Genomic DNA, 23,748 nt, shown 5'->3' with positions numbered 1-23,748 from the left:
AAAAAAAAAAGCTGGCAATATATTTAGTATATTCTGTTTAAAACAGCAAGATGTGTATAATGCAACTTTGAAAGACTTTCAGCAAAAGCAGTTGTACAGCCACATTATTAAAAGGGGTTTGGCTTCAGTTTTTCTGTAGTGCCTACTTTTTTTTTTAAATACTTTAAGTTCTAGGTTACATGTGCACAACGTGCAGGTTTGTTACATATGTATACATGTGCCATGTTGGTGTGTGGCACCCATTAACTCATCATTTACATTAGGTATCTCTCCTAATGTATATCTCCTAATGTAGTGCTTACTTTTATCACATCTCTGAGTTCCAGAATGAACATGTTAAGTGAGGAATTACTGGTTGTATGGGCTAGTATCAGTGTATACCATACGTAGATAGGACCAACACCACAAAAAATGTTAGAATGAGTCTCTGTATCTTAAAACTTTGACATCTTTTGTTTGTTTGTTTGTTTTTAAGCTTGGAGAGACTCTACAAGTCTTTCGGTGAAAGGTGAATTTATTCCCTGACTACTTTATCTATCAGTCTTCTGGCTTTTATATTTTTCTTTACTAATTCCATAGGCAAAGATTCTGCCTTGTGAATTGCCAATGTTGATAACAAGCATTCATCCCCTTCCATAAATGCATTCTGATTTCCTTTTCCTTTTATATTTTAATTTTCAAACAAACAAGCAAGGAACATAGGACACTGAGCCAGGCCTGTGTAGGGAATGATGTTCCTTCTTGACTGAATTTAGAAAAACAAGCCTTGAGAAAGAACTCATTGTGCAGCCTCAAACCACAGGGGCTGGCGTTGCTGGTGTCTGATGCTCTCCTTCTGGAGTACCCTGGGTCTCAGGAACTCACCCTTGCTTTTCCAGCTCCCAGATGGTCAGGCTGGGATCCAGTCTTTAATGGGGCCCAACTGGCACAATATCTGCATCCTGGGAAGAGAGCTGGAGAAAGTTTATTTAAAAAATAAATTACAAAATAAATAAATAAATAACCCACAAAACCAGAGGTAGTGGAAGCATAATGTATTTGCTTCAGTCTTTTTTCTCCTAAATCTGTTATTTTGAAAGATGATCTTTTTGCCATTTTGTTTTGTACAATTAACTGCATTGATTTCGGGACCTGGTTAGATTCCTGGTCAGAAGAACTGGGCAGTATATTTCTGTGAATGTTTAATGAGGATACCAGGAAGTTTGTGGTGGCAAAGTAAAAAGTTTTTTTTTTGTTGTTGTTTGGGAATTTTTTAGTAAAAAGAATTCTGAATGGAGTGGTGTTATTTTCTTTTTGTAGATTCATAAGAAACTTTAGTGACTGTTTATCTTAATTATTAATGGTGGCTAATGGCATCACGATATTTATCCATTCAATGTTCAACAAGTATTTATTGAGTGCCTACTAGTTCCAGGGGCTTGATAAACACCGGGAACATAGCAAAAACAAAGAAGGCCAAGATCATACCCTTATGGGGCTGATATTCTACTTAGGGGGACACAAAATGAATAGGAAAGCACATCTACATCTCTCTACTATCCATCTGAGTCTATGTCGATACCTATGTTGAGAGAAAGTTCAGTGTTAAGTAACATGACTGACTATTCAAATGCTAGATTTTAAGTCCACCGTTTAACTCAATTCCTGAAACTTTAATTTCAAAAGTCTCCTTTGACATTCATACATGAAATTTATCTTTAAGGATTCATGTGACTCAGCATATTTTGGTAAACATTGGTTTAAAGTTCTTTTCTTGAAAGGACAAAAGGAAACCAGAATGTTTGTGAAACAGTAAATGCCTCCTCTGGCTTTTTCTCACGTTCCCTGAGAAATCATACACTGCTTTTGAGACAGGCAATTCTTGGGAATGAAAGAATCTGTGTTATGAAACCCAGAGAACTCTGATTAGGGAACAAACCAAAACACACCAAGGAACTCAGAAGAAGAGCTGGCATCCCCTGATTTATGTGGTAGCCACTTCAGGGAAATAGATAATATGGAGGTTCAGTCAGCACAGTCGCCAAGAATATATACTTTTCATATTTCAGCTTTCTTTAGGAACTCCTAATAATATATTTTAAATGTCGTGTCTAACTTCCAAAAAGATGCATGTTTCAGAGTGGTGGAGGGAAGACAAGTTTGCCTGTTTGGTCCCTAACACTTTGGTATCTCTTTAAAAATCCATAGTTTGATTTGGTTTTAGAGCTTTAATTATGTTTTTATATTACAGTTTTCTTATTTAAGTGTCTGCTTCATGTCTATCACTCAGTACCCCCTGCCTATCTCAAAAGAGATGGATGTTATTATCCTAACTGAGGAGGAGGGAGAATGCTGTGAGAATTATTAATATATAAATTTAAAAATTAATCTGGAAAGTGCTTTAGGGTCCCCAGAGAAGCTCCACCCAAACATAAAGCATATGTAATATTATTATCAGCACCTCCACAGAGCAGACAGGAGCTGGTGCAGTATAAGATTAGTAAACTGAGGCACAGAGGGTGTCAATGAGTCAATGGGCTAGCATGCCTTAGAACGCAGACCCTTAGATGGGTAACATCTAAAAACTACCTTGCCAGTGCCCACTTTAGGCTTTTTCTAGCCACAAATGTTTATTATTTTCTAGAGAATAAACCTTTTCTTCCCTTTATCCCTTCTCTTCGAGTCTTTGCTTGTTTTGGACTTTTTTTTTTTTTTTTGACTTTTAAGTGTTGAAGGTGATTACGGTTAAAATATTAGGTCCTAAACCTAGTAATGAGAAATCGCCGGTGTGCTTTCTAGTAACCCCAGTTATTTTTTGGCTTTGTGGCTTGGAACTTCAAATTGCATTTATTTTACCTACTCCTATTGGTTGGAAAACATGGATAAAGGCTTATCTTGGAATTGCTTTTTTTGTTTTCCTGGGGAATCATTCTCAGCTTACCTTTCACCAGTGAGGAAAGCTGTTTTGAGTGGCCACTATGTTCCCAGGATGTTTCAAGGTATGGGAAAAGCTGAGGATACAATCCATGCTTTCAAAGGCAGAGGTCAGACGCAAAGTACATGTACCAGGAATTATGGAAAAACAATAAACAGTCAAATGGAGAGACAGTCATTGTTGTATAATGATGGTCAATTGGCTGACTGGCCACTTCCAGTTGATTCCTTAATCATATTTCTTAACTTTCCTGAAACTTATTTTCCTACTCTATGAACCCGCTAATAATCATACCTACCCCTTAATACTACAGGATGCAAATCACTGGAAGAGTTTAACATAGTGCTTGACACATGAGAAAAAGACAACAAAAGGTCATTATTATTGAAGTCATTATCAAGGTCATTACCATCATCAATTTAGTGAGAACTAGAACAACACAAATAATAAAAGCTGCTGGCTCTCAGAGGGGAAAGTAGTCCCCAAGAGTTGCTCTTTCCTCCTGGAATTCTACAACATGTTTCCACTCATGTTTTTAAACACTAGGTACTCTCATTTACCTGCCATGTGGACCATAATTTTGATAAGCTGGGAAGTTGTCTAAAGGCCATGTAGAAGATTGTCCTTTTCCCTGCCCCTCTTCTGGGCTTCCAGACTTTGTGTAGGCTGCCTCTGTGGAGTTCAACATGCACAGCTGCATGATCTACCATGCATTCTCTCTCTTGGTGTCAGCTCTTCTGTCAAGGAGAGGTCCCATTCAAACACCTCCATGTCTGGCTCCATCTCTGTTATGGCCACAGCAGCATTACTTTGTACCCAGAGGCCACAGTGGGCATATCTTGCCTGGCTAACCCCCCACAGGGTTCTTCAGGTCCTGTGGTCTGAGTCTGGAGCAGGGAAAATGCTCACACAGGCAGCTTAGAGGGAGCAGAAGTGTTGCTGCTGGCGGTCCCTGGCATGCTGACAGCCTCACCTGGAGCCCTGCAGAGATTATGTGTGTTTCATCTTAATGCCACATGGAAAAATTATTTCTTCGGAATATAGTATTAATGCATTTTTATTGTTGAGCGATTGGAGAATTCAGAGAGACATACAGAAGAAAGTAAAATTACCCATACCTCTACCATCTAGAGGTAACTTTTAATATTTTGATGTTTTCCTTTTCTTCTATGCAAATACATATCTATTTGTTTGTTGGTTTGTTTTTTGAGACGGAGTCTTGCTCAGTCACCCAGGCTGGAGTGCAGTGGCGTGATCTCAGCTCACTGCAAGCTCCACATCCCAGGTTCACGCCATTCTCCTGCCTCAGCCTCCCAAGTAGCTGAGACTACAGGCGCCTGCCACCACGCCTGGCTTTTTTTTTTTGCATTTTTAGTAGAGATGGGGTTTCACCATGTTAGCCAGGATGGTCTCGATCTCCTGACCTCGTAATCTGCCCACCTCGGCCTCCCAAAGTGCTGGGATTACAGGCGTGAGCCACTGCACCCGGCCTCTAATTCTTATATAATCACATATAATACATATAGTCCCAAACTTACGTTATTACACTTTTTAAATAACATTTTTCTCATAATAAAAATAATGGCTTTATATGTACAAATAAGTTTATTCCGTAAGTATTTACATGATCTGGTGCAAGTTTGGGGAATTTACACACACAGAAATACATACACATAGGAGGAAGAGGCAGACAGAGAAGACAAATCACATCAAATGTTATCAGTCCAGAAATAAACACTCTTACCATTTAGCAAAGATCTTTTGTAGCATACTTTTTCAGTATTAATTTTTAAACCTTTTTTTTTCATTTCATCTTATTTCTCACTGGAGTTACAGACATTTAGACATCTTTTTCTTTTTTACCACTTACATGATATACAAGCAGTGGTCTCATGCTCATATTTAGACCTGAGTGCTGAGCCAGTCAGATAACTAATATTAAAAGCAACTTAGGCAGAAAATGAGAGTTGAGTACTATCAGGTTAAGAACAGTAGACTCCCCTGGACTCATGGATAATGATTACGATATCCAGTGGAGTCAATGATTTAGTAGAATTCTGGCCCAATTTATGTAAATATTCCAGAAATATTTTGAAAATATTCTGTATGTAAGTCATTAACTACTTAATTTGTTTATTTTTATTTTTATTTTCTTCTGAGACAGTCTTGCTCTGTTGCCCAAGCTGGACAGCAGTGGTGCAATCACAACTCACTGCAACCTTGACTTCCTGGGCTCAAGAAATTCTCCCTCTCCCACTTCAGCCTCCCAAGTAGATGGAACTAGAGGCACATGCCACCATGCCTGGTTAATTAAAAAGTTTTTTTTGTAGATGCGTGGTCTCCCTTTGTTTCTCAGGCTGGTCTCAAATTCTTGGGCTCAAGTGATCCTCCTGCTTCAGCCTCCCAAAGTGTTGAGATTGCAGATGTGAGCCAGCACACCAGGCCAAGTTAACTACTTTAGAGGTTACAAATGTGAATTAGACTGTGTTCCTGATCTCAGGTAATATCTTATGAGAGAAAGATGTATAGGACAGTATTTATGGCACAAAGCAAAATAGGCTGCTAAGCATTATAGTATCAATATCATAATAGTATAAATTCCTCAAAAATGCAGGCAACTTTGACCCTTAGGATCAGGTAAAACTTACTGGAAGAGGGAGCATATGACTAGGGTCTTCAAGAACAAGTAGAATGTCAGTAGAAGAATATTTAGGAAAGAATGGCATGAATAAAGCAAAACTGTTGGGCAAGGGAATGGTGTTTTCATGTATCCACATGCCTTTTACTCCAGAATGTGGTAAAGCAAAGTGGGAAGTGTGCCTAGGAAGGAAAATTGGCCATCAAGCCTTGGTGAACCCTTAATATTATTCTGTCAAGGAGTTTGAACTATGTAGTAGGCAAAGGGGGCAGATGAGAGTTTGGTTTGAGGCAGGGCATAATATGATGAGATTGTATTTGAAGAAAATAATTATGATGGAAAAAGTAGAGGTAGAGGGAGACCATTTAGAAGGCAATTTTTCCTACTATGTAATAGTGTAAGAAAGAGTGACAGCCTGAACAGGAGAAAGAGAAGCAGCACAGAAGAGCCATTGGGGCCCAGTTAGGGGCAGAATCAATATGACTTAAGAAAAATAAAGGAAGAAAAAGAAATAATGATAACTTCAAGTTTTCTGTTTTGAGTAATTCAAAGGCTAACATTCCTTTAACTGAGACAGGAGACACAAGAACAGGAAATATTTATTTAGAGGTAGTAAGATGATAAATTTAGCTTGGGTCATGTTGAGATTGAGATGGCAAGAAGACTTATTTGGGGGAAATTCTGTTACTCTGTTGCTAATAAAAGTTTGATGCTTGGCCAAAGAGATCAAGTCTACAGGTGTAGATTTGGAAATCAGTTTAGCTGAGGTGGTTGAGCTAATGAGTGAAATCAAGAAGTGCTAGGCAAATAGAGGGGAAGAAAGGACAAAACTTGTGAACTTTCTACAATTAACAAGTTGACAGAAAAGTGGAGCAAATGAAGAAAATCAAAATAACCAGGAATCAATGAATAAGAGAAGATCTCTGGAAAATACTTCTTTACAGGTATAAGAAACTGGTTTTCATCCTAGTGTTTCAAATAATTTCCATTAACTTGCCTGACCATCAACTTTTCTCATCTGAAATACATAAACCACAAACATGAGTTTTAAAAATTAGTGAACATGAAAGTGCTTTGGTAAACCATCAGACACTTTGCAAGTCTTACGTCTTATGATTATTGTCACATAAGAAAATGGAGAGTTCCAAAAAGTGAAAGAGTGTAGTGTCAGATGCTACAGAGTTTCAGAAGAATATTTATTTCTAGCCCAAATTGTTTGACTTATAATTTAAGGAAATTACGTCAAAGAATGAAATCTGTTCTCTAATCACTTAGAACAGTATTTACCAAAGTAATGGGGCATGGAACCTTGGTAGCACAGGAGACAATTTTAGATTTGACACAGACATGAAATAGAAATGAATCACACTGTGAGAAAGTTAGTCTCCTTTTGGTTTCTCTTTTAATCATTCCTTTTGTTTCTCTTTTAATTTTTGTTTTATTCCATAATTCTGATTTTTATTAAAGGGATAAAGTCTCAGGGCAAAGAAGTCTTTAACATTTAACACTAGCTAATCACCCTTTTCAATAAATTTCTTCAGGTTGTCAACAATATCTAGCTAGAATTTATATCATATGAACTTCAAGATTACTAGCTACAATACCTTCTTATTTTGCAGTTGATACCAGTTTTCCAATTATGGTAATGACATAAAGTTTTCTTTTAAAGTAAGTTTTTTAAATAAAAAGATAATCACTTTTTAAAATATTAAGTATGTGATTGTATAGGTGGTATGTAGATATGACAAAACTAAGAAAGTGATAGTCCAGTGATAAATGTTCGAAAAACTTAGACTAGCCCTCCCTCCTTCTGTTGCTTTGAGTGGCTGCCTTGGTTCAACCAGGCTGGAATAATGTGTGAAGCGTATTTTGTGATTCGTGGGTCCTGAGTTCTACACCCTAGATCTAGACCCTGTCCTTCCTCTAGGATGTTGGGTCAATTTTCAGAGCCCCCAGACGTTTCTAGATTTTTGTGTCCTTAGCTGTCAAAATAAGAAGATTAGCTTTAAACTATCACTAACATTTCTTCCAGCAATAAATTCTACAGTTCTTTGAGTGATTAGTAAATAAGCCAGTGCTTTCAAATTGATCAAAGTTAGCTAAAATGTTTTTTCTCCATAAGCATCAATATCATGTGTCAGTGCTAGAGATTCTTCCCAGACTAATACTATGCACAGCTAGGAAAACATCAACAAATTTATTCTCTAATTATGATTCAGATTCTACTTCATCTGTGAAGGATTGTTGTTTAGAAGGAATTTCTGCTTTAGTTAGGGCAATTAATTAAAATTGAAAATGAAATTGTAAATGAAAATTTGTTTGCATTTCCTGAGCCTAATGCTTTATGCTAAAGCCTCACTCTCAGTCTGTAGTTTCATTGCAGTCGTATCTAATCAATTTATAAAGCCCATGAATTTTGTTCCTTGGTATAGCAACTCATACATATTAAGTCCCTATACTTAAAAAGAATCTTCATCCATCTATTTACTAATATCTTTCCATCTTTTAAAATTTATTTCCCCTGAGAACAAGGAGTGCAGGTGAAGTGTTAACTGGCTGAAAGTTCTTATCAGTATTATTGTGAGTTAATGGTACTCTATATCCCAAGTACATGTTAAAATTAGAAGCATACCTTCTATTTGAAATATAACAACATGGATCATCCTTTACCAAAAGCATGGCAAAGAACCAGGCAATAAATGAAAAATGGAGACAGCATGGGTACAGAAAACACACACACAGTCCTTGGATCAGAAAAAAACTGAGTTTGTTACTACCTTTAAAAGGTTTCCATATGAACAATTTTTTCTCTATGATTACAAAGGAAGTGTTTGTCCCGTGACTTTTTTGAACTGCATCAGTGTTGCCTTTTGCTGTAACTTGCTGTGACAAGGGTAAAGTTGCTTATGCAAGCAACTTAATTTTAAGATTCTGTTTTCTCACCTGAAAAAAAAGGATAAAAATACAGTCATTGTTCTGACCCATTAGTGTTTGTATGTAAAATATCCAGCAATGTGGTGGATACCTCCTGGGTACTCAACAAGTGTTAGTTCCCAACATTGCAGTAACAGTGTCTCAACAATTAACATGCTCTTGATTTGGGGAAGATCATCTTTCACTGCCCTTCAGAGCCTCTTTCTTATCTTATTGTCTCTATATTATTAAACTCCATTTCCTGATCTCTATGCTTATAGATTACACGAGCAAATGAGAAGGTGCTAAGAACAACAGGGAAAAAAAAGACAAAGAAGCAGAATAACAGAGAAATAATTTTAAAATCTTAGAAACCTGGAGCGATTTAGTACAGGGATAAATAGCTCTTCATGCCTCAACAGTCATTTAGGGCTTTTTTATATTACAGCAAGATATAATATAGGGTATTCTAAATGATGATCTTGATTTACCAAGGGTAAGTTAAATTATACACACTTTGCTTATTTTAAAAAGCATACAATGCATTTTGGAAGAATTAACAATATGAATAGAACTTTTTAAACAATTTTAACATTTATTTTAGATTTAGGGGGTACAAGCGCAGGTTTGTAATGTGGGTATATTGATGTTGAGGTTTGGGATACTAATAACCCTGTCATCCAGGTAGTTAGCAATGTACAGATAGTTTTTCAATCTTTGTTCCTTTCCTTCCTTCCCCACTCTAGGAGTCCCCAGTGTCTGTAGTTGCTATGTTTATGTCCATGAGTACCTCCCACTTAGCTCCTACTTATAAGTGAGAACATGCAGTATTTGGTTTTCTGTTCCTGTGTAGAACAAAATTTTAAGAAACCTTTTTGTGTGTTTTGCTGGGTAAAACCTTAGCCTTTGAAAACACTAAGCCATGGAGATGAACTCAGTCTTCAGGGGTTCCACATAAGCATGGTCTTACTGAAATATCTTTTGTGCATCTTCAGCAAATAAGCCAAGGTTCCATGTATTCTATGGAAGAGGATAAGGCATTTGTAATTGCTAAGTTAAAATGGTTTTATGCAGATATGACTTTTTCTTTGTTTCAGAAAGCAACATTTGATATAAATTACTTGTGGGCTTTAGCAGTAACAATTTTCTCAAATTATTTTCGCTAGGACTTGGTATTAGAACAGTTTATCCAGTTGGGGGACCCATGGGCTGTATCCAGCCTCTCATGGTGTTATCTGTGATTCTCTGGGAAAAACACTTGAACTGGGACTGGTTTGCACATTGAAATAAGGAGCCCTTTCTAAGTTATCCACATGAGAGAACAGCACAAGCATGTTAGTTTAAACTCATGTATACTGTATAAATTATCCACTGTATGCAGAGGACTCAGTACCACAAATGTTGAGCTAACTGCATCTGAAAGGAGTCAAAGAGGACAACTGCAGAATCCCATAGAAAGAGAACATGTAGAATCCAGCACCATCAGAGGTCAACCAGTCAAATACCAGGGCTGGATTTTTCAAAGAAGCAGATAATGCCAGTTTTATGGCCATTAATAACATTTTAGTTATGTAAACAAAGATAAGAGTAATAAAAAATAAATTCTGCTTCACAGTGTAATCTGATTGCCAACAGAGTTCAGAAATGAACTTTCTCATTGTGCACGTGGCATTGCATAATGGACCAGTGATCATTCCGCAGCCTCCCCAGCCTTCCCTTTCCCTTTCCCTTTTATGGAGAGTCCTTAGTTCTGCCAGATCCATAAGCTATTCCAGGGAGGCAGATTCTTTCCTTTCTCCTGTTAAGCTCTTTGATTGTGCCTCTGGTAGTTAATATACCAAATGGTCTTCAGGGGTACTCCATACGTGCACACTGCAGCTAATCAGAGTGCCTTGGCCTACTGTTTCCCTACTTCTGTGTTTTCCACATGTTGACGGGCTCAGTTCAAACACCAGGCCTATCAACTTCTGGAGAGGCATAGCAAAGCTCGGCTCTGATTTGGTCTGCTTCAGAGATTTTCCAAAGGATATCCTGTAGCAGATAAATCATTTCATTAGGCCAGGTTCCCTGTTCAAACTAGGAAGCAGAGGGCCTGCCATGTAGGAAAACCCAGATAATGTCGTTATGGCTGTACTCAGAGTATTTGTAAATATTGTTGTCAGTGTCTTTCACGCAGGTTCCATCAAGATTGGATTTAAACATAGACAGGTTAATTATGTGTTTTAAAGCTTTGTTTATGGAGAGCTGTTAGGAAGACTGTGAAGTTTTAAATATTGAAATGACAATTTCCCCCCCAAATGTCTCCTCCAGTTGATCACTCCTCATGCCATCCGTGTGCAGACCCCTCCTCGGCACATCCCTGGTGTTGTGGAAGTCACACTGTCCTACAAATCTAAGCAGTTCTGCAAAGGAACACCAGGCAGATTCATTTACACAGGTAAGAACCACTGCAGATGGTGAGCACAGAACTGCCTTGGGCTTATGGGGTCTTTCCCCTTGTCTTCTATGTATAAAAGCATATATTTTATTTTAAAATCTAGTTAAAGTCTGCTTTCTTTCTTCATTTTACCATATGTATGAGCAAACATGGTGCTTTTATTATTGTATTAAGAATTCATCTAGGTGTCCATGCTGAATGGCAGGATCTGTTGAAATAACTGGTTGGATACCTAAAGATGCCACATGAAAAATAAGAGAAGGGGAAAAGAGGTGTAGATAATCCTGAGTTTCTGGATGTTAAGCCACCTTGTTAGGGTTTGTTTGCTTTATGGAGTAGGGTTGTGCTTTCAGGAACAGTACGTCTTTCCTCTAGGCTGTTCACCGCATTTGTATTACATACAATAGTTTTCATGTTTAATTCTGGGTTGGTGCCTTCTTTCCAAGTATGCTGCATTTTTATCCTCCCAAAACAGCCTTGGCACATGGATCCGCCTTGCGGCAAGAAGCTGGGGTTTCAGAGTGAATGTGAATTCCCTCCCATCAGACAGAGAGAACCAGGCAGCATCTCTGTGGAATTATATCAAGTATAAAGGCTGAAAGATCCCTAGATTGTGAAGTGCAAACCAGACACCCAGGGATATTTTACAATTCACATTCTGCTACAGTAGGTCTAGGCAGAACCTGAGATCCTGTGGTTCTTAAGAGCTCCCAGGTGAGGCTGATGCTGCTGGTCAAAGAACCACAGGTGCAGTGCGGTTCTGGGTCCTCTGCTTAGTGTCAGTTATCCTTGGATAGTGGTAACTGTCTCCACGAACTGGTCCCAGGTTTCCTTTTCCATTCAGTAAAAGACCACAAGGCCAGACTAAGTACAGAGCGGAAGTTGCTTTTACACAAAGAGATAACAGAGCAGTGACGGGATAACAGTTAACAAATCGTAATTATAACAATACAATTAAATGGATGACTTTTATTTTTCTGTGACATTTTACTTCAGAGCATCTTTCCCTTGTATTTCAATATTAGGAGTAAAACCAAACGTACTTCTTAGTCACCCAGTTTCTCTCTCTCTCTCTCTTTCTCTCTCTCCCTTGAAATTATAAAAACAATTAATGTATCCTGACCCTTGGAAATGCCTCCCAGCCCTTTAAACAAAATGCAGGTTTGGTGCCTGCCTGACGATTAGTTTTAGTTAATTGAAAATTATAGGATTGACCCAAGAGGAAAATTTTGTTTGCACTCCAATCACTTTTACAAATTAAGGAAAATTACCGCAATTTTGTTTAGCTAAGGTTTCACACTGAGTTCAAGAAATTAGCTCAGCCATCCCAACAAAGTCAGCACTTTGTTAGTGAGCACTTGAAAAAATAATAGTCTATCTGGAGTTTTGTGGTGTATACAAACGAAGCATAGAGAAAGCTATGATGCGTTATAGAAGTAGGCCAAGTGTTTTTAATTAGGCTCATTGGTTCAGCATAAGTTTTGAAGAACAATCAAACTAGCAGATTAGCTGTTTCTTTTAAAGCTAGGATTTCTTGCCATTCATTTTTCCCATGAGAACTTCCACATAGCAGTGTGTGTGTGTGTGTGCGCGCGCGTGTGTGTGTGTGTTTTACAAGTCTCATTATGGGGCTGCAGGAAAAGGACCAATTGAAACTCCTGATACTGTAACATTCCCCAGCATCATTCCAATGGATGGGAGTTTTTCACAAAGTTCCCCACTGAACTCGGTGTTCTGGAACATATTTCAAAACCACAGAGGCCAAATGTTTTCTCTGAGAAGTTTGGACTCTGTTTTTGGCCGAAAACATTAGGCCTCGCTGGCTGCTTATTTACTCAGCTATTAAGAACAAGAAAAGGAGAAGAAAAAGAAGAAAATGCTTGTGTGGTGGGAGGTACAGGAGGCAATCAGGCATGGTTTCCGCTTTGGTGACAACGTCCCTGCCCATTAATGGTTCCATTTTGTGGTCAGGTCTCATTTAGAAGAAATTATTTTTAATCAGTCTTCAACAAAATATCCCCTAGAGCCACCTGGCCATAAAAGTTAGAAAAAAAAAAAAAAAAAAAAAAAAAAAAAAAAAAAAAAAAAAAAAACCTCATTAAATTACTTAAGTTCTCAAAAGAAAAGAGCTAGGGATCCATCAATATTTGGAGTTTTTTAAAACAATAAAAAAAAATTGCCATCAATTTAAGAAATCACATCTTAGAACATCTGTATCACACTGAAATTAAGATAAAAGTGTCGGATTTTCAAGTCTAGAAAAGTAGTTAAGGATAAGAGCAATAAGTTGGTGCATATGCACGTGTGTACATCTGTGAGAAATTTAAGGTATGAAAAAATGCTTCTGGTGATCTGGCCTCAAACTGTGGGCACCAGATAAGAAACCTTTTTTTTTTTTTAAAGTATTCTAGGAGAGAGTTCTAACCTCTCCCCATATTGGAAAAATAAAAATCTGAAGAAATTGGCACAACGCTTTCCCCTCTGGTATAGTTACTTGGCTGTTAACAGTTATTATGACATCACATCATTTCTAACGAAAGGGAATCTGTGTTCATTGGTGACCTATGCACGGACCTTTTGATCATTAGCATTAAATGCCTCCACCATGCGTTACTTGTTCATGGCTGGGGCTACTGGCCTCTGTGATTCACTCAGTTTACCTCTACTGTCACCACTTACTAGTAAGGGTATAGAGATGGCTCATAAAACCTCTCTGTTCTTTGTATCCAAACAACTGCTCGGATCATTGTAAATGTACAGCACCCCTCCTTTGTCCACCCACAGAAGTTCACACTTCATTTTCTTTAACATCCATAGTATTTCAAGATGTGAGACTTGGTTTTCTGGATTGGGTGAGCTAACCCTCTTATTTCTTAGTGAAATATCACTTGGAATTTTTCCCTTGAAAAATATTATTGAGCTGAAGAGTAACACCCCAAACTAAGGCCTTATTGCTGTTTTTAAAGTATGCAAGAGAGAGTTGGCATTTGTAGATGTGAATGTCTCTAAAAGTTGATAACATTAAAAAGAAGAAAAAAGGCAGGAACAGCATGGCCTAATCTATACTAATAAAGGCAGACCTTTTGGGGAGGGAAGAATCTGACGAAGCACAGATTGCCTGCAAGCTGACTCCACTTGTAAGGATGGTAAGCAAGCATACATCTCTCCCTCATTGGTCCTTCAGACCAGAGACGCATGAGGAATCCACAGCTGCTAGTGTGCCATGCCCCTGTGTTTGTCCAGTCAGAGTCACAGACTCTGGAAAGTGAATCCTGACTGGATTAGAAGCAGAAAAGCTCACTAGCACTTTCTAGATCTTACTTTATTGTGTCCAGTTATTCTTATGCAAATGTAGGGCAAGGCTGACTTTAATTTTCAATAAATATTTTCTAAGAGAAGGAAATACAAATGCTATCTAATCACAGGATTGATTTCAAAGCACTATCATCGTTTCTGGTCAGTCAGTCCAGTGGGAATTAAATCCACTATAACCTCACTGCCATGTAAGGGCTCTCCCTAATGCCTTTATTATTCTCACAGCTTGTTTTCTTGAAGTTGTTATGTCTTTAAGTGACTTGGATCTTTTAGAATCGTGATCTCTCCTGCTAAGCCCTGAGTAGTCTTGGAAGCTAATAAAAGACTCTTACGCACCTTTAGCTGCTTCCTCAAAGTTTTGTAGTTGGTTTTCCTGATGAGAAGTGGCCAATTTCAAATGCATGTTTTGCTTTCATTCTAGTTATTTTTCCGTAAAAGAGGTCTCTGTATCTCGGGGAATATATGACTGGAAGAATGGGCCACCAGGGCAAGGTTTGAGCAGCCTAGGGGTACCCTAAGAGCTGTACACCACCTGACCCCCTAAAAGTTGGTGAAAACCCTGATGAATGATCATCTAACAACTCAGATGTCTGGTTAGGTCACTTATCAGATCTTTTCTACCACTAACTTTTCGAATTCTAAACATTTTCCACCCAATTTCCTGTTCCTATGGAAGGACTAACCCACATTCCTGTGTATTAGCCTGTGAACTAACTTCAAAATGAGAATTCTTCGTGGAAATACTTCCTGTTTGTACCTTATACCCAAAATAACTCCACATCCCTTGCCAATGCATAACACATTGCTTTGCACATAGGAGGGGCTATTTTGTCTGCATATGCTCTGTGGAACTTGACAGCTTTTACTATGACTTTTAAGTTTTCTGTTTCTTTCTCCCTATCCCTCTTATTTTCTTGTTGCTCTCCAATCTCTCCTATCTCCCTTTCTCCTTCTTCTCTCTTTTCTTTTCTCCCCTTATCCTTTCCTCCCTCATTCCTAAGGGGATAGTACCTCGCGTACTGATTGAGTGCTTAGGTTCAAGATGATGGATATAGATTGAATTCTCAGATCTACCATTTACTAGAGAGGTTATCCTTGGGACATCATATGATGCCTCTAAACCACAGTCACCTTATCTTTATAAGGAAATAATAATATTACCTTACTGGGGTTGTTTTTAGGATCAGGGAAACATATGTAAAGTTTTAGGATCACGGAACTGTATTTAGCATGAGGCTAGATACTAGTAGTTTCCATTAATAAATGGTGCCCACTATGATTCATTCCTTCGTTTCTGAGCCCCTACCAGGAATAACTGTTTTCCATGGATTGTTTATCATCCTTGTCCTCTTCCTAGAAATCTAAGAAATATCTTTTGGGATTTTTAGTAACACAACTATAGACATCAGTTTAAAGAAACAACACCCATCAACCCCAAATAAAAGGAGCAAACTGTAAACAAAGTAGCAAGAAAAAGAAATGCATAAGTGTAAATGTAATAATTTGCTTAAAACAAATATTTTCGCAGGAATGCATCACACAGCTAATGAGTTCTCTGGTGTTAACGTTTTTCTAGAACGACACATGCTTGTTCTATTATTTCTATCTCAGCCCCTCCTCTGGAGGTCCTAGCAACAGGAGTACAGCCTATCACCAACTCTCTTCAAAAGTATTTAGGTTATAATCAGCTTCAACTACAGTTTCCAGAGTTTTCACCAGAAAGCTGTTTCTCATTCTTGGAAACCTCCTCCACAAAATGAAGGCTGCCACTTTGGGCTTGAACAAAGTCATCAGTTTTAGGGAAGAAGTGGGGAGTTTGTACCTAATGGATCTCCTGCAATCTAGCCTTTTCTTACATAAATTCTTTGTTACAGTACACTTCTGAAAAGCCACTTTCATGTCATTACCCTGCGGAGAAACCTTCCCTCTTTGCTCACTGTATGTAAGATGTAGCCCAAGTCCCGATGTTTGGCTCACTGTGCTCTGGGGCTAGGGCTTATGATGCTCCAGTCAAACCAGTTTCCTCGCTGTGCCTCCAGCTCACTTTAGCTACTTTGGATATGGTGATTCACCTGAAGGATCCAGTTCAAACTCTTACCTCTCTAAAGTGTTCTCAGACCACCTTGGTATAGTGTACTGAGCCCTGGGCTGACAGCAATGAGTCTTGCGTTGTATCCCAGCTTTGCTACTCACTAGCTATGAGACCTAGGACAAGTTGCTTACGCTCCAGAACTGACTTTGGTGCTCCCTGTAACTCATCTTGATTGACTGGGAGAGTCTCTGTCCTTGAATCTCTTTTGCCCCATGTGCTAAAACCATCCCATTCATCATTCACTTCCTTTTGTCCTTAGCTCTCTTGTTCTGTTCATAGACAAATCATAAAAAGTCCACAAGCTTCATGAAGAAAGAGAAACTCTTCCTCAATCTTATTTTATATACTATGTTGAAACAATTTGGCTCAGCATTTTACTTGCAATAGGTGCTAATAATTGATTGACATATTGCCCAGGATCAATGGGTCTTCACTGATTTTTGTGCTCTGGATAATATGGAATGTAAATAAGAGCTGTTAATTAAGAATCTATCCCTTTCTACTTGAAGTTTTACATTCATAGAAGATAGTTTGTTTAAATGAAAAAATGAGATTTGGCTTGTAAATACTTTTCATTTTCTTATCTGTAAAATGGAGCTATTTTAATAGTACCTTCATCTAAGGAGTAAAAGGGTTAATGTATGTAATGCAATCCTGAGAGTACCTGGTCCAGTATGAGTGCTCCCCAAAAGTAAGTGAGAAAAGCAGATAGTGGGTATATATTTTTTTGAAAATCCAAAAAACTAGTCATTAGAGTTTGATGTTATGTATGTGCCAGCTTTGATTATGTTTAAATACATTGTTTCTTTCTAGGCATTAAGAATAGGAATAAAAATACCTGTGTTCTGTTCTGATTTTACCACATCCTTTTGTTACTTCATTCATTCACCTCACAAATGTTTGTGGATTGCCTGTCCTATCCTAGGCAATGTTCTAAAGCAGTTCTAGGCCAAGTCTTAAAACAGTGTTGAGCAAAACCAGACACAATCCCTGTTTTCTTTATTTTAAAGACTAAGAGGAAAATGGATGTTCATAAGTTTATTATTTCAAACCTGGTACGTGTCCAGAAAGACAGAAATAGTACTTTTGATCAGCACATAATAAAGGAGCCCTGACCAGTCAGTTAGAGATATTTCTCTACAGGAAAAATTGCATGAGCTAAAGTTTGAAGGATGACAACGAGCTAATCCAACAATCAGTGAAGGGTGGGGGTAGCATGGGGTTGGGGAATGAGCCTTCCAGCAGAGAGTGCAAATGAGAAGGCCCTAGATGGGAGGAAACATGGTACCTTGGAAGACTGTAAGCATTGCAGGTCAGGAGATCGAGACCATCCTGGCTAACACGGTGAAACCCCGTCTCTACTAAAAAATACAAAAAAAAAAAAAACTAGCCGGGCGTGGTGGCGGGCGCCTGTAGTCCCAGCTACTCGGGAGGCTGAGGCAGGAGAATGGCGTAAACCTGGGAGGCGGAGCTTGCAGTGAGCCGAGATCCGGCCACTGCACTCCAGCCCGGGCGACAGAGCGAGACTCCGTATCAAAAAAAAAAAAAAAGAATTGCCATGAGGCTGACAAATCAAGAGGGAGGAGGAGAACTGTGAGAGAGAAGGCTGCGAGAAGTAGGCGGGACATGTGTATGTAAAACCTTATGAGCCATGGGGAGGAGTTTGGTTGTTACCTTAAGAACAATGGACAGTTTTGAAGTGTCTGAAACGACAGGTGGATGTGACCAGGTTTACATTTTGGGAACAAACTAACTCTGGCCTCAAGAAGCATAGGAGACCAGAATGTATCTTGGAAGACCTCTTAGGAGGTAATTGCAGTAGTCTGGGAAAGAGGTTTGGTGACTTTGATTTGGGTGGCAATCAGTGGAGATGGAACAGAGTGAGAGGAATCAAGAGGAATTTAAGAGGAAAAATGGAAAGGACTTTGAGATGGGTTAGATGTAGGGATGAGGGAGACAGAGGGGTTAAAGCTGCTAGATTTTCGTCTTCCTCAACTTAATGGTAGGGCCATCATTTTCTGTGCATCCCAAGGATCTTGTGAGTATCAGTGAAAAAATGGCCATGACAATATTTTGTACATTGTAATATTCTATACATATGTTAATTGTTATAAAGACAAGCCTCAGCAAACTCAGGAAGAATTGGAGAAAGGAAGGCAAGAATGTGTTTTCTTTTTTGTCAGATTGTTTTCACTTAGGATTCAGCCGAAAGAGGGCTGGGTAATGAATACTTGACTAACAGCTCTGCCTTAGCAGTGTCCTAATTGGAATAGACCCAACAAGAAAGAAAAATTCACAGGCTGCTCCTGTCCACATGTCTTAAATATTACTCCAAATGAACCATTTACACACAAAGAAAAGAATTCAAGGCAGAGGGAGTGTTTATTCTTTTCGCTTTTGTGATACAAAGGGTAGGTCTCAAGCTTCTTTTTTTTTTTTTTTTATTTCCCCACAAAATATGATTTTTCCTGATGAGATGTATGCTGATGTGATCGGTGATTCTGAATCTGCTGGCATTTGTACAGTTAAATACTGTTGGTGCCATAATGGGAACAATAACAACAACAAAAGTCACTGAAAGTAACCATTGTACTTCTATGACAGCTATAAAATGAGAGCTGTTTCTGCAAAGAATAAAGCTGGTCTGAAGGAAGCATATTTTGCATATTTTACGTATATACTTTCCAAAAAATATGACCTTTATTTCCTATTTGGAGTGGAGTGTAATCAGGACTTGAGTAGCTAGTATAACAGGATCATTAAAAGGGATATTTTCACTGACATTAGAGGTCTAAATAGCCACGAGGCCTTATATACAACCTTGGCTTTTTCCTGTCTACCCAGAGTTAATAAGTGATAAGGCCAGGAGAGAGATAAATCACAGAAATCCCTGTCCAAAGAAAACATATTGACTACAGCCAAGCAAATAACAGACCATAACCAACGGTGCCATTCATCATTCATGTAATAGGGATATAAAGTATTTCCTACCAATGAAACCGTATAGTAGGAAGAGGCAGATAAGCTCGCCCAATCTAATGCATGAGATTTGGTTATTAAGGAACATGAACTATTTGTCACATGGCTTTAATCTTTAAGATGTGTTGCCATTTCTCAACTATAAATTTCTGGTAAGGGATTAGAAAGCTATTAACAATAAAGGTAGGAACTGAGCTGTATATGTATTCTTGCCAATGTAATGCAACATTGTAAAGTTTTGAACCTCTAATCTTTTTAGTCTGATATAACATGATTTGGTTTTCAAAGCCAATAAACTACTTGGAAGTATTCAAGCTTTTTTTTTTTTTTTTTTTTTTTTTTTTTTTTTTTAAACCGAGCATCATGATAAATTAACCCTTCAGCTTTTGACTATATATCTATCTTGAAACTTTCTCTAATATTGTGGAATAGGAGGAGGAAGCGGAACTCTAAATTTCTTTTCCTCTTTTCCTAAGATGTATTCCAAATGTTTGACGGAGGATTATTCGTTTTTCTTATCTGTGTTTGCAGTGATGTGGATGCCAGTCCTGTTCATTGTTAAAGTTAACTGAGAGACGTGGACCCCACTAGGGCATTCACTCTTGTTTTTCAGTCTTTATTGCAAAGTTATACATATTGATTTCAGATCATTTAGGAAGCACCAATAAAACATAATTAAAATATTATTGAAATTGCCTACCTTCCTATCAGTTTCTTCTAACATAAAATCTCAATAAACATGAGTTATTAATATTGTTTAATGATATATATTTTGCGGTATTTCTCCTATGCATATATCTGACTTATTACCATAATAGAGTTACATCTTACATCATATTTTTTTCATTTGAGAATACATAAATATCAGGGAGTTATGAATTTAAAACAACTTTTAGTCATTGATAATCCTCTTATGCCCCAGCAGAACCTTGTAATGAGATATATCATTATCTTCATATTAAAGCATAGCCACCTGGAATTTGGGTTCTCCTCTCTTTTTCTTTCTGAAAAACCCACAGCACAGGGTCAATAAGTCCTACACATGGATTATCTGGGGTCAGGATCTGAAATTTATCAGCCATCCCCAACTGAGTGGGCGTGTGTTGCTCCAAGGAGCCGATGTCCTGAGAGCTTGGGACCAACTCCCAAAAGCATTTAGCCATATAGTGTGGCACTGCTTCTGTTTTCGAGCTGAACAACCTCCAAGGTAAGTGGATTCCATAATCACGCTGCCCCGGTTCCTGGGACCCACCACGTGCTGTGCTTTTTATAAGTTAGAATGGAACTCATCTAAAACCCTAATGATATCTGAAACGTAATCAAATCCAAAATTGTAACAAAAAGTAGGTAAATGTAAGTCCCTCTCTGATCCTCTGTAGGCTAGCAGCATTTCCTGCTAGAGCTTTGAGTTCCTCCTTTCTCTCCCCGCTCTTCTGGTTTTCCACTTCAGTGGGCTTTTGACATTTGTTGACTTTTCTCCTGTTGTTCTCTCCTATTCCACACCTTTTTTTTTCACACGAACTCTATCTTTTCTCTCAGTCTTCTTGTTCTCTGCAATTGCTAAATGTAAAGGAATCCCCCACCCCCACCCCCTGCGCCACCCCTGAGAATCTGTTAAGACAAGCTCTATTATTAGCCTATTTTTAAGACCAAAAATCTCAGGTGAAGTGACTTCCTGGGTTATTTAGTAAGTGGAGGAGCCAGGACTTGGACCCTGGTGAAGGGTACCAGAGCCTGCGCTGAGTAAGCCTCCTGGCATGCTGCTTTACTTTGTTAATGTATGGAATTACCTGATTCCTTGAAATTAGGTTGCTGGTGATGGGAGAGGGGGGGGGTTATTTCTAGGACACATTGAGTTCTAACAGGAACTGGAGCCTTAAATATTTTAACCAAATTATATAATTGTGAACATAATGCATACTTATATGGAAGATTTTTAAAATACAAAAAGGTATGAAATAATGATTATCCATTATTCTATCCCTCAGGGATAATCACTGTTAATGTTTTTGAGTACTTACTTCTAATATAGAAACCATATAGAAGGAAGAGGCAGATAAGCTCTCACAATCTAAGGCATGAGATTTGGTTATTAAAGGACATGAACTATTTGTCACATGGCTTTAATCTTTAAGATGTGTTGCCATTTCTCAACTATAAATTTCTGGTAAGGGATTGGAAAGCTATTAACAATAAAGGTAGGGACTGAGCTGTATATGTATTCTTGCCAATGTAAGGCAACACTGTAAAGTTTTGAACCTCTAATCTTTTTAGTATGATATAACATGGTTTGGTTTTCAAAGCCAATAAACTAATTGGAAGTATTCAAGGGTATTCAAAGAAGGTACTAAATAATACTCCTACATTTTTATCAGTGAGTCAAAATAGGTTTATATAGTTTTGCATCCTGCTTTGTTGTTTATATTATACACTAAACATTTCCTCTGTTAGTTCAAATTCTCCCTGAATGCATTTTAGTGGGTGTATAATAGTCCATCTGATGGCTGCACCATAATTTTCTTCCTCATTCGTCTATCATTGGACAGCCATATCTTTTCTTTTTTAAGAATTTTTAACATCATTTATGCCAGAATATAATGTGATTCTAAATATAAGGTGTTCTCCCTTTTTTCTAGTGAAGTTTTGAGCTTCCAGGGCAAGTTAACCATATACATATTTATAGATAACAATACATTATCAAATGTCTACTTACAGTATTTCACATATAAGTTTTGTTACTTGTACATATCTACTATCACATAATTTATAACATTTACAGATATAACTTCTGCATTTTGGGTTTCCACCATTAATTAAACTTTTTCTAATCTTTTTTCCCTTTTTTTTTTTTTAAATCAAAGTCAGAGCCATTTTTCTCCCATTATAGTCTCTTCTAAGTTATTTGTGATACACCTCTTTTTAAATCTATGCATGGTGCTTTCACTGGAATTTTTTTTCTAAGCTGTAACCATTAGCAATATTTTAAAAACCAATATTTAAAAGGCTTGTTTTGAGGAATATTTATAATGATGAGAGGTCAGTCTCCTTAAAAAGCTACTAAATTTATATTAACTTTCTACTCCTTTTTGTCTTGACTGACTCCTGCACCTCTGTAAGCATTACTAAACTGCCATTGATGATGATTATTTCATGCCCCCACCAATTTAAAGTAACATAATTGAGAAAGCATCTTGCCAAAGGAGAGATTTTAAAATACTCAAATATTTAATGAGAGAACTTTTTTGGAGGGCAGGGGATCTGCCCATATGTAGTTCAGCATGTTGATATTTCTTTCCTGTTGCTGGGTCCTCAGCCCTGTGCAATCCTTGGTGTGAGTTGAATTATCTGTACCACATAGTATTTTTGACTTGAGTAAAGTATGCTCACCCTTTTACGTGGACCTTATATTATTCAAGGTACTGAAAGTGCAGGTGGAAACCATCCCATTAATATCAGACCTGAGGTTTCCTGCAGTATCTCTCAATGGTGAGAGGTAGACAGAAACTGGCACTCCCTAAATCAGGAGCAGAAACAACAACAGAAGAGCAGACTTCCCCTCATACCCACTGCTGTTTGACCTGGCACATGTAATTGTTCATCTTTTTCCTGTTAACATCAACTGTGGTTAACTTCTTTACATCACGGGTGGAAGGCCTCACTTGCTAGGCAGAGCCACCTGGGATCAACCTCGGTGGTTAGCTGCAGGAAGCACCAACTCCCAGTCAATATGGAGTTAATTTAGATCTTTGTTTAATGCCAAAAATATATTCACATTTAAGTATCTGCACAGAATATGGCCTTCCCATTCTACACACGTTCATCATTTCCTTTTAGTTTTAATTGATTTTTAAAATAGTCGGCCGGGCGCGGTGGCTCAAGCCTGTAATCCCAGCACTTTGGGAGGCCGAGACGGGCGGATCACGAGGTCAGGAGATCGAGACCATCCTGGCTAACATGGTGAAACCCCGTCTCTACTAAAAAATACAAAAAACTAGCCGGGCGAGGTGGCGGGCGCCTGTAGTCGCAGCTACTTGGAGGCTGAGGCAGGAGAATGGCATAAACCCGGGAGGCGGAGCTTGCAGTGAGCTGAGATCTGGCCACTGCACTCCAGTCCGGGCGACAGAGCGAGACTCCGCCTCAAAAATAAATAAATAAATAAATAAATAAATAAATAAATAAATAAAAATAAAATAGTCAATGAGGCTAGGATGACTCTTTGAGCTCGTAGGGAGGTTTAGATGAAGGAGTGTCTCTGAATAATCTGTTTTCAGCAAGCTTATAATTCTCTACATTTTTAAGACTAGAAAAATGAAACATTTGCACTCGTTAGTTCAGAAGACATAGGAGGGTTATCTAAAGGTTTAGAAAGTTTCCTTGATAAAATTACTAGCATCAAAGCAAAAATTTGTCACTTACTGGAATGTTCTATATTGGGGGTCAAAGTACAGGCCTGACTACTG

General features: G+C 38.1%; 1 protein-coding gene across 13 annotated transcripts in view; it reads left to right on the top strand.

The window, feature by feature from the left end:
• Window positions 1-23,748, top strand: part of EBF1 (EBF transcription factor 1) — a 408,048-nt gene that overhangs the window by 314,808 nt on the left and 69,492 nt on the right. For all 13 annotated transcript variants that reach the window (XM_030927380.1, XM_010372552.2, XM_030927378.1 and 10 more), the window contains exon 10: window positions 10,776-10,902. In XM_030927380.1, the coding sequence (XP_030783240.1) occupies window positions 10,776-10,902 (127 nt within the window). The remainder of the gene's footprint in view (window positions 1-10,775; window positions 10,903-23,748) is intronic.

The sequence above is a fragment of the Rhinopithecus roxellana genome, chromosome 3 (assembly GCF_007565055.1).
Source record: "Rhinopithecus roxellana isolate Shanxi Qingling chromosome 3, ASM756505v1, whole genome shotgun sequence".
In the NCBI taxonomy this organism is placed as follows: domain Eukaryota; kingdom Metazoa; phylum Chordata; class Mammalia; order Primates; family Cercopithecidae; genus Rhinopithecus; species Rhinopithecus roxellana.
The sequence above is the reverse complement of the archived record's forward strand: the minus strand, read 5'-3'. Positions and strand labels throughout refer to the sequence as shown.